Raw genomic sequence first — 12,067 nt, 5'->3', positions numbered from 1 at the left:
GATATATAGCCTATTATTATATAGTATTATAATAGCATTATATAGTGGTTCAACGCATTATATTGTGGTTTTTTTTTTTGAGTCACAGATCGGACTATTTTTTTCGTATAAGGAAGAAAAAAAATATTTAAAGCACAGAGAATGACAATACCATGAAGGGTTAGGCTAATTTTATGTGTATGTATAGTAACTTGGTATTTCCGCGCTGTCTGAAACACGTCTCTATGCTTGTGCGTGCTTTGATTGTGTGCAAGAACAGTGCGTGAGTAACGAATCGAGCTCTCTTTCGTTTCTTCTTCTTGTGGTTTATAATTGCTTGTACGTGTAAATTGGCAAATTAATCTGCGAATCACGTGCGTGCCGAACGGTAGGGTCTCATCCATACGTATTACGGATCAACTGCGATCCGTTTAACTCCTAATATGTGACAGATCAGAACAATCTTTCATTTACTTATTTAACATGAAATTGTCAAATTTCTACTCCATATCAATCGCATACAATGAAAATACAGAATAATTGGAACAATCATTAACATAAATAAATAACAGAGTGTCATATCTATACACATTTTTCCAAGAACGTTCTTGCGACCCGGTAGCAATTCTTCCACGGCCCGGTAGTGGGTCGCGACCCGGTGGTTGGCGACCTCTGCTTTAGAGTGACAGCTGCCCCTGATATTCCCTGATGGTGTTGACAAAAAGGGACACAACTTTGTAAACTTATGAAACATGCACGTGTCACTGAAAAACAGTGCTTTGATACGAGATATTATTAAGTGTTGGTTTTGATAAAACAAGCTCTTTTTCATCATTAAAAACATTTTTATTCATTATATAGCATATCAATTATTGAATTTGATTTCTGTGGACAACTGTTTTAGATGTAGTGAGAAGACAATAAGTGTCATAGATTTGATATAATAATGATCAAATGAAATTGAAGGGGATAATTGTGTTAAATACATTCTATTATTAATCCCCCATAACATTTACAATTGAAAATATTTTCATTTTTAAACCTAATAGCAGTTACAATTGCTGGACATGTTTTGACCCATGTTTCAAGAATCAGTGGTAAATGTGTAAAAATCTAAAATACAGTGTAATACTGTGTAGCATAGAGTAAAATATAAGCACAGGCTCGCAGGCTTGACATTTATGCTTGAATTCGTTCTAAATAACAAACGCATATAAGTTCTTAAATACTATATTTGCTTCTGTGAATATGAATTATTTTATATACAGTGTTTCTCTTAGATTATCCGCCGACTGCTATCGTAAAAATCTAGCCCATTTTCAAGGCAAAATTGACTGCTACTTGTGAAAATGCTTTTTGATACATTTACCTGATAACTTGTCAAGGTCTGTGGTTAAAGCTGCAAATACATTTTTCAGATGATGTTACATAATGTAAAGCCTGACCTAGAAAGATGGAGATCACTTCATCTTATCAGTGATAGGTTGAGTGAATGCAATAAAAATGGTGACAGTACCTAGATTTTTATCTTATTCTTTTTAAATACCTTATTTTTTGCCTAAATCATTCTTTAAAATTAGACTAGAGAAATGCTTTTAGAGACAAGACTCTTTCTGTTTCACCCACATGTTGTGTGTAAGTCTGTTAATGTCTATAGTTATGATTAGCTCCTTACCTAAAGACAACAATACTAGGCTGGTCATATTTGTTGGAGAGCCTCAGGTTGAATGTACCGTAACCTATTTAATATGTTATTATTATAAATAAGAAAATGATTTTGACTTGATGGAAACAAAATGCGAGAACCTGTTTTCAATTACATGTTAGTAATATTTTTATTTGTTTTATTTGTTTATTTGGTGTGTATAATGTTGTTCTGTATTGTGACTAGGGCATGCATGCACATGGATAGTGTTGTTCTGTATTGTGACTAGGGCATGCATGCTCCCTGAAAACATGGATAGTAGGGATGTGTCCGAAGCCGAATACCTTATTCAGAAAAGCACAAAAAATGACTTCAAAATAAATAATAAATTCTTACAAATAATAGAAAAACAACATTGTTAGATGCAGTTTAGATGTGATAGCACAATATTTTAGATAAATATCTAAAAGTGCAATAATGAGTGCAAAAGAGTGTTGAGTGTTGACTTTATATATGAAAATGACTGATTCTGTGATCATGATCATATAGCTGCATTGTGATGTACAGTGTACAGCAGCATGCATGTCATACGTGATACATTGCCTGCTCAGCACTTCCTCTGCGTCACTTCTCAGCCACTTGTGTGGCTTTTTTTTTTTTGCTATATCCAGCAAAGTAAACCAAAAGATTGAAGGGTGATTCTCAAACATCTGTATTTTCTGCAAGCTTTTTTCAAGATAAATTTAGATGTCTTTCCAAAAATAAGGAGCCCATATAAGCACATATGAAAGAAAAAAAATCAGAATTTTATAGTATGTGTACAGTGCAACAGCAAAGAGCTTTTTTACATTTTAGAGAAGCCAAGTTGCGATACCGAACAGGACGACATGGAGATGCCAAAAAAAACCTTAACCACCCGCCTGCTGACTGCATATATCTACTACAGTACACGGATCCATTCCGTATAACTAAACACAGCAACATAAACATGACAAATCAAAACATTCGTGAATGTGTGTGGAAACAACGTGAATGTACGGAAATATCTGTGCCTGTGCATAAATACAATGTGGATCAGTGCGTCAAGAGCACTTACGCATTAATATAACGGACTCACGCGTGCTTACTGCACTGTACGACTCCTGTACGCCCCCGCAATCGTCTTTACCTTGATTGTTCAGTCTTCATCCATCAAAACTTTACTAGCGAGACTGGTTATCCAGTCGCGTCTCATCTGGCCATACAGTTCACACAACGCAACGTGTGAGGGCTCGCGCTCTTCAGAGACAATCACAGAATATGACAGAGCTCATGTTTTAAAGCAAAACAGAATGAATAATTCACTTAAAATGCAACACGAGTCTCTGTTCTCTCTGCAATCTCTGATGTAATCAGCCTGGTTTCCTTTATATTAGCACTCTTTTGGACAGATTGTTTGAATGCATTTGCTTGCTGGTTCATTGGACTGAAAACTTTCCCGGCGTTTAGCAGCTTAAAATGATCTGATCGCAAGCAGAGAAGCAAAATTGGGTTAAAGGGTTAGAATAGAAATTGTGCTTCAGTAATTTTGCGTTAATTGCGTGAAATTATTTTAACACGTTAAGGATTATAAAATTAATCGCATGCGTTAACGCGTTAACGATGACAGCCCTAATAAATATCATTAAGTACTAGAAAATCCCATGATAAAAAAAGAATAAAAAACATTATCAAAGTAAAATATAGTACATTCATTTAATTGAAATAATATATATATATATATTTTTTTTTTTTTTTTTTTGACCACCACACAAGCAGCATCAGAGGGTTGTTTATAAAATGTTAAAAAGCACTAGTTTATCAAATTATTATAATGTCAATGCAGTCTCCTTACTGTTTTTCCGACACATTCATAATCATTGCTTCTGCTGGTGCGCTGTGGCAAGCTTTATGCGTGGTCTATTAGGCTATGTACGCAATTAAAGGCTCATTATAATGATTTAAATGGTTTATTAATAAACGTGCAATTAGTCAACTAATGCTTAAAATGAACAACTACTAGTCGACCAGAAAAATCCTTAGTCGAGGTCAGCCCTAGAAACTATGAAGGGAATAAGATTACATTTTAAATGGGCTTTTCATGTAGTTTTGACAAACTTCCAGTTTAAGCTTCACCCACACCTGATTTAATCTGAATACAGATTCAAATAATTTAGCGTGCAGTCTTCAGGACACACTGCTAATGGATAGTTCAGGTGAACTCTGATGAACATTTTCTGTGGGTTTTAGATGAAAGGATGGTAAAGTGAACTGGTACTTTGTACACTGATTATCTTTGCAGGGTCTGAGGGCTGCTGATAATGATCCTACCGCTCCACCATACGACTCCCTCTTGGTGTTCGACTACGAAGGTAATGGATCTACTGCAGGATCACTCAGCTCCATTAACTCCTCTAGCAGTGATGGAGACCAGGATTACGATTACCTCCACGACTGGGGTCCTCGCTTCACCAAACTAGCTGACATGTATAGTGGAACAGACGAGTGAAAGACAAGCAGAAGGAACACCACGACTTTGTTCCTCATTTCAGTGGATGAAGACAGCTTCAGATATGGGTTTATATGTGTCAATACAAGCAAACACAAGTTTCCAAGGCTAAATGTCAAGGCTTGAAGTAATAGTACATAGATTGTAGAGTATGATACATGCTCGGCTACACTTGAACTTTACAGTATAGAAGCACAGGGATTTAATGTGCCTTTTTGTACATTTTTGTGATCTGATTGATTTATGTTCAAGGCTTTAATTATACTGACTTAAGGAGTGATTTTGAGACTTCAGGATGTGTTCAGCTATGAAACAAATGATCATGCTTTTCTCTTTTGGTTACAAACTGTTTTTCAAAAAAATTATTTAACTCATTTTTGTCACGAAGTGAAGATTCGCTGGCAGAACAGACAAAGTGTACACTATGCAGTTCACTAGATTCTTAAGTAAAATATTTTGTTCAACAACAATTTAACATATGCACATAGTTTGAAATAAAAAGAGTGATAACTTAAACATTTGTAACTTTCCTTATTAATTACTGTTGCATTGTACACGTTGCTACACAGTAAAGGAAATGTGCTTTATGCATTAAACAAATAGAATTAATTTCAAAATGACATATCTAAATTGCTGCATTCTGTTCAGTTGGACGGTTTATGTCAGAATGGATTTTTAAATGTGTACGTGGAAATTAGTTTTGCTCGACTGTGTACTTTTTTCTTGTGAAAACATGCAGGGTTTATCTGAGCATAATTTGATTCTGAACTTCTCAGGACATCTTCTTAACAAGCATCTGTATTTTAACAGCACTTTTATTTCCAAGTTTTATTTCCTTGTAATTATTTACTAGTTTAAAATATATGTGAATTGTTTTCTAGAAATGATGACAAGAGACCAGGATAAACAGATGTTTTGTGAAAGATGTTAAATACTGCAATTTGATATGAAAGTAATCAAACTCTTACAAAAATCACAACCCAGGCTTGCTGAAAATACGTGACTCTGCATATATCTCTGCAAAACCTGGAATACATTGCTCCGGGTACATTCGCTGCGCTTTTCAGATGGTACGTCTTCAATAGGTGCTATGAGCTATATATATGTTTCTCTATTACAGATGTGGGTTTATGAAACAGCACTGCGTCTTCGAAAATGTGTCTGCAAAATATGCAACTCTGTATCAGGTGAGCTGCCTAGCTATAAAGCCATACATATGGGCTGGATAATGTGATACAAACTTGACTTTTATTAGTTCAAAAAATAATGCACTATGGTCAAAGTGTTTTGAGGTCACAACGTATTTTGCAGTGAACATGCAAAAATAAGCCTTTACTCATTGATCCTCTGCCCATGCAATCATAATTTATGTAAAAAGGAGGAACAAAAGTTGTTGGTGTTTGACTGTCTCTACTGTTCATTTCTCCTAAATACTGCAGTGAAAAGTGTTTAAATATGAAAATGACTAAATAAGCCTAAGCAACACAGATAGCCTTAGCAAGCATGTTGGCAATAACATGAGAGCATTAAAAAGGAACTTGACTTAGCTTCCAGAAGACATTCAGAGATGAATGGAGAGTGAAACATAGCCAGCTGGGATGTGGATTCTTGATCTCAATATCCTTCTTCATGCGGGGAGTGAAGATCCCATCTGAGCTTGTTCTTGAGTCAGTCACATAACTCACGGAGTCCATATCAATAATGTAGCGATGCGTTAAGCCATGCTAAATTCCGAATTTGTGCCCGGTTGCATGAAAGTCCTTAAGTATTTAAGGGACTTAAGGGTATCCCTGAGGGGAAAAAATTCCCTGAGGCAAAATATTTCATTAAGAGAATTGCAACAAAGTTCTTAACTGTCACCCTTACTTAAGTGTTTATACTAAGTGTTTCACTGTAGTTTCTGGCAACATACGGCAATGGGCGTTATATGGTTGCTATAGTTACTACATCTCACAATTGTCACGTTACACTGCTGCGGGAAGAACGTAGGAGACACGGAGTAGCATTCACAGTCTTTAATGACGAAAACACAGGACAATCCACAATAGGAGCTGAGCAAACACACGTAGAAACAAGTAGACCTGACAAAAACAGAACGCAAAAGCATGGACTTAAATACAAGGGATAATTGGGAAACACAGGTGACATCAAGAGCCTCCGGGTTCTCAGGGCTGTCCTCGGGGATCAGAGCCCGCTCCCGGCTGGACTGGGAAACAGGAGCCCCCTCAGGGCTGGACGGGACCAGTGGGGACGAAGGAGAGAGGAGAGGGGGCAAGTCGACCTCCAGATCTGTTTCCCAGTCTATCAGGTCCCCTTCTAAGTCCAGCAGTCCCTGATGTATAATTAGCTCACCCTCAGCCATTCTGCTCCGCACCGCAGGGAGATGGTGGGCTGGGCACTGGGTCTGGAGTGGATCCGGCGAGATCATCCATGGGGCAGGTGGTGGATGGCGATCCGTTTCTCGCCAGAGTCCACTCCACGAAGGCGGCGAAATCCTCTCGAGGATCGTCCACATCTTCGGACGATGGCGCTATGCTCGCGGTGTTCAAGCTCACGTCATAGAATGAGCAGAGCGCGTCATCCGGGTAGCTGGTGGTGCTAGCTAACAGCCGGAATAGTCTCGCATGGTCCTCGAGAGATCTGTCCTCCGGCTCCAGCAGGAGGAGGAGGAAGAATTCCGGGCGGGTGAAGGGATCCATAAGGGGAAACACAACGGAAACAAAAACACTGAGATAAAATGGGAAACAAAAATGGAGGGTAAACACATGGAGGTAACGGTTCTCGGTTGGGCCTTCTGTCACGTTACGCTTCTGCGGGAAGAACGTAGGAGACACAGAGTAGCATTCACAGTCTTTAATGATGAAAACGTGGGATAATCCACAATAGGAGCTGAGCAAACACGTAGAAACAAGTAGACCCGACAAAAACAGAACGCAAAAGCATGGACTTAAATACAAGGGATAATTGGGAAACACAGGGGATATCAATGGAACATAATCAAACTAAACGAGGACAGGAACATGACCAAATAAGGACAAACAGGAACAGAAACGGGTAAACCATGACACAGACAGTCCAGAATCCTGACAACAATAAACAGAACATAACGAAACAACCACAGTTGTACTAATATATTTGCGTAATGGAGAATACCAAGAGCACAGAAAAGAAAAAAAATAAAATAAAACTGGACTGGGGTGAGACGAAGGATTTACTGATGGTAAAACTGATACTCTCTCAATAATTGCGTATTGAAATAGCTGCGATTTTATTGATCATTAAAATCGCACCTATTTCAATTATTAAAATGTGCCTTGGTACTTCCTCCTCTTCAGTTAACCTAAAATCAGCCATTGCATTTGAGTTTAAGATGACTTAAGGCAGTGGTTCCCAACCCTGGTCCTGGAGGCACCCCATCACTGCACATTTTGCATGTCTCCTTAATCAAACACACCTGATTCAGGTCATCGGCTCATTAGTAGAGACTCCAAGACGGGTGGCGAACATCGGTCCTGGAGAGCTGCAGCCCTGCAGAGTTTTGCTTCAACCCTAATCAAACACACCTGAACAAGCTAATCAAGGTCTGAAGGGTTACTAGAAAGCTACAGGCAGGAGAGTTTTAATTAAGGTTGGAGCTGAACTCTGCAGGGCTGCAGCTCTCCAGGACCGGAGTTTGCCACCCCTGCTCCAAAACGTGAAATTGGTGTGTTAGAGAAGGGAAACATGCAAAATGTGCAGTGTTGGGGTACCTCCAGGACCAGGGTTGGGAACCACTGACTTAAGGGAGCTCTTTTGGTCCCTTAAATTTTTTAGGTGAAATGGTTACAAAGGACTTTGTAGCAACACTAAAGGGAACACTTAAATAATTAAGGGGAATATTTAATGGCAGCCTTAAGGTTCCTTAAGTTGACCCTTAGGTATTTTTCTTGCAACCCAAGTTTCACTAAGGGTTCCCTAAACCTTATAACTAAGAATTCTTATCTTAAGGGCGTTCATGCAACCGGGCCCAGGCACTTGTTATCAATGTGGCGAAAACTTGCACTTTCCACACGGTCCCTTGCTTACAGCTCGCCATTATCAACTTTGCCCTATTGGTGGTAATACTAGGGGTGCGCCAATCCGATATTCAGTATCGGTATCGCTCCGATACTACCACTTTCTGCTGGATCGGGGTATCGGTCAGACGAGACCGATCCAAATCCGATATTGTGTGTATACTATTCAGTGTTATTGTTAAGCCCCACAAAAGGCACAAAAACATTATAAAGCACCATAAATTTTCCGTGCACTATATTTCAAGTGTTCTGAGACCGTTCCATAGTTTAATGTGAGGTACAGATGAATATTTAAGTCGTTAAATTCAAGTTCACTTAAACTCTTCTCTCCGCTGCGGCTGTCAGTCGTCCTCCATTCTGCATTCAAACTGTGCGTCGCGTTCGGTTATGACAGTCAAGACGACAAAAGTCTCTCTAAGATGATTCAATGTTCATATTATTATACTTGATCTGTAGATAAACATCAGTGGTTTTGCATAAAAGGACTTTATCTTGCTGGAGTTTAGTGCTAATTCTAAATCGTGTTACTTTCTACCGGGTGCCTGTTAGAGATCAATACACTGGAGCAGAGAGCACTAGGAATTGTTCTTCACGCGCACAGTAACTGAAATTGAAAACTGTTAAAAGAAAAGGCTCAATAAACTATCGCACAGATATAATACACTACGCATCAATGTCTCTTCCCTTTGTGCTTTGAACTTTTCAGCTGCGCGCTGTGACTCCGTGTTGCTTCAAGAGCATCATTCTGCGCACGGGATGTGCATAAGCGCTTTGTGCCGCTCTGTATTGGAACCTTTCATGTAATATTGAAAATTGTTAATAGTCTTTCTTGTTCTGTCTTATCTATCATATGTTGCTGCCTCATTACTGTGCTATAAATGTAAAAGAAACGTATTTAATTTATTGCATATATTTATGTATAATTATATTTACTTGTTTTTCATGAATGTATATTACAATACAAAGAGCAATGTGTAACATTTTACCAGATTACACCTATTTACTTAATTTTTTTCCCCCACTAAATAATGTTTTTTTTTCTAAATGTTTAGATTTTATAAAATTATTGTGAACTCATCATTTTTGTAGAGTAACTTTTGCAGCTGAATTATCCTCTAACCTAGTTTATACTAGTATTTTTCTCATAGATTATGATTATATATTTGTTTTAATTTGTTATTTTTCTTTATAATGAAGTTATATATGTAGTAGATTGTGTGTAACACACAAAAGAGTGATGATCAGGTCAACACACAATGAGGTATATAAAAAAAAAAATAAAAAAAACTGTGCTGGTATCGGATCGGTATCGGTATTGTCTGATACTTTGAACTTTTGGTATCGGATCGGGATCGGTTCTAAAAAAAATGGTATCATGCCACCCCTAGGTAATACTGTTTTTTTTTTGTTTTTTTTAGGGCAAGACGTTTTAAAGTTATTACCGTTATCACTGTATGTGTGAGGAATATTGGAAACAAAACTAACTTATCCCCGCTGCGAATGCACATGTTCAAGTTAACGGACTTGAATGAATTGGAGGTAAAGTCCAGGGGAATGAATTCCTCTCGCTAAGTTAAATTCCCGATTGCACAATTCCTAGTGAGATGATGGTGTTTGCCTGCCGAATTCACCATTAATTAGCTATTGAGCAACGCGAAAGCAGGTGCCAATACTGAAGGACCTTATATATGGGTGCTGTGAAAGATGTCGCATCCCTATATGTAGAAATGGATCAGCTGAGAGTCAGCTGATTCAAGCTTACTAACGTGACATTCAGAACTGATGCTATACTTGATTTTTGGTGAAAAGTGTATTTTGCGTCTCTGTTACCAATCTCCTCAGTTTCTCTTGAATATAAACCGAATGCCCATCCACAAACATCCCACGACTATTTTATTTTTTTAACGGCAGAGATAATCAGAAATGAACTGACAACGTTAAATGTTGATTTACTTTATTACTTACAGTGAAAAAAAAAAGATAGGTTAAGCATACCAACCTCTTTTTGTTCACTTTATTTTAATGCATGTTCCTTTTGACTTTGTCTTTTTCTGTTCTACGCCTGTTTCCCTCCTCTATTCAGTTGGTCATGTGACAGTGTCTGTCACAGTAATGTCGAAGGGTGAGCTGTTGATAAGTACTCACTTGATAAAATACATTTTGAACTCATTTAAAATGCTAAACAAAGTTAAAATGTGTACTTTCATTATAATAACAAATAAGCTTTCAATTATTTATAACATATTATTAAAGAAGATTTTGACAGAATGATTTCGGCAAAATGGTGCCCCCTCTATATGCAGTGCCCTTATACACTGCATATACTGCATACCCCTTTTTGCGCCCCTGGATAACAGCTTTGTGAAGGATTTCACTTGTTCATTTTGTGTTTGGAACAGTTAACTCCTCTTCCGAAGTGCCATTCACAAGGCCAAAATCACCAAGAGGGTCTAGCTGCAGCCTTGCACTTGCACTCTCAGACGTGCATTCTCAGGCTTGCACTCTCAGACACTTGCGCTTCCGCTAGCGATGTCACTTGCAGTCTTTTATTTTTATTATTTTGTTCTATTTATTGATTACTTTTTGTTTGAATCTCTCAACATTTTACAACAGTAGCCAGGTGGTGAAGACAAGAAAAAATAAACTAAATTACGAAGTCACTTGAAATCGCCACTTGCACTCTCCGATACCTGCGACGTCACTTGCAATCGACACAAATCGTGCATGTTGCCAATAGAGACAAGAAGCTGTGGTGGTGATTAAACGATTAAAACTAATTTAGTACTATAACGTACAGGGTCATGAAAGAAAAAGACAAGACCCGCAAATCCGTCGCCACAGAACAGCAGAATATGAACGCATGCACAAAGTCTCTCATTAAGCGTTTTCCTCCTGTAGAAAGCATAAACACTTAACATGGCGTAATGTATTAAGATACATTAAGTTCAATTAAAAGATCAAATTCAATATATAGTTATTATTTAATGTACTACAAGGCAAACAGATGGCTATGAACACAATGCGCAAACTTTCACTTGTCCTCCCATACAGCAACACACTTAATGTTGTATAATAACGGACTATGATAAAGCATTGCGTTCATATTCTGCTGTTCTGTGGCCACGGATTTGCGGGTCTTGTCTTTTTCTTGCATGACCCTGTACGTTATAGTACTAAATTAGTTGCAATCGTTTAATCACCACAGCTTCTTGTCTCCATTGGCAACACGCACGATTTGTGTCGATTACAAGTGACGTCGCAGGTAGCGGAGAGTGCAAGTGGCGATTGCAAGTGACATTGTCATTTAGTTTTTCTCTGAGAATGCACGTCTGAGAGTGCAAGTGCGAGGCTGCAGCTAGACCCTTCTCAAAATCACTGTTTGGTATTCACCCCATTTTAAAATGAGCCATTTCATCATAGCTGGTTGTTAATCACATTTAATGTAGTTCTTTTAACTTCACAGGACTTTGCAAAAGTTTGCACACGTTAACTTAAAATAAGCGTATTACTGTGGTTTACGTTACACGTTTCAAAGATTTCGGTTAGACAAAATACAAAATACAAAATTATCATACAACATGCCACAATTATCCCTAAAATACTTTACAGTAATAGAGCTTTTGACATTAAATGTTTTATGAATTAAAGGTGAAAGATTTTATGGTGAAAGTTTACGATTTTTATGAGATTTTAAGGTGAAAGACCACATTCCCTTAACTTAAGCAGTTAATTTCTATCAGACATAATTTATAAAATGCTTGTTCAATGTTTTTGTGTGAATAAATTATGTACGTTTGTGTGTGTGTGTCTATATACACACACACACACACACACACATATATATATATATATATATATATA

At 37.8% G+C, this 12,067-nt stretch overlaps 1 protein-coding gene across 1 annotated transcript in view; it reads left to right on the top strand.

Moving 5' to 3' along the window:
- LOC107698948 (cadherin-2-like) overlaps positions 1–4,667 on the top strand; it is an 81,502-nt gene extending 76,835 nt beyond the window's left edge. The window contains exon 16 of the mRNA XM_016500085.1: positions 3,945–4,667. Coding sequence (XP_016355571.1) covers positions 3,945–4,151 — 207 coding nt within the window. The 3' untranslated portion in view covers positions 4,152–4,667. The remainder of the gene's footprint in view (positions 1–3,944) is intronic.
- Positions 4,668–12,067: the final 7,400 nt, after the last annotated feature.

Source organism: Sinocyclocheilus anshuiensis, unplaced genomic scaffold, assembly GCF_001515605.1.
Source record: "Sinocyclocheilus anshuiensis isolate Anshui unplaced genomic scaffold, SAMN03320099.WGS_v1.1 scaffold270, whole genome shotgun sequence".
NCBI lineage: Eukaryota > Metazoa > Chordata > Actinopteri > Cypriniformes > Cyprinidae > Sinocyclocheilus > Sinocyclocheilus anshuiensis.
This window is presented reverse-complemented; position numbering and strand designations above follow the sequence as displayed.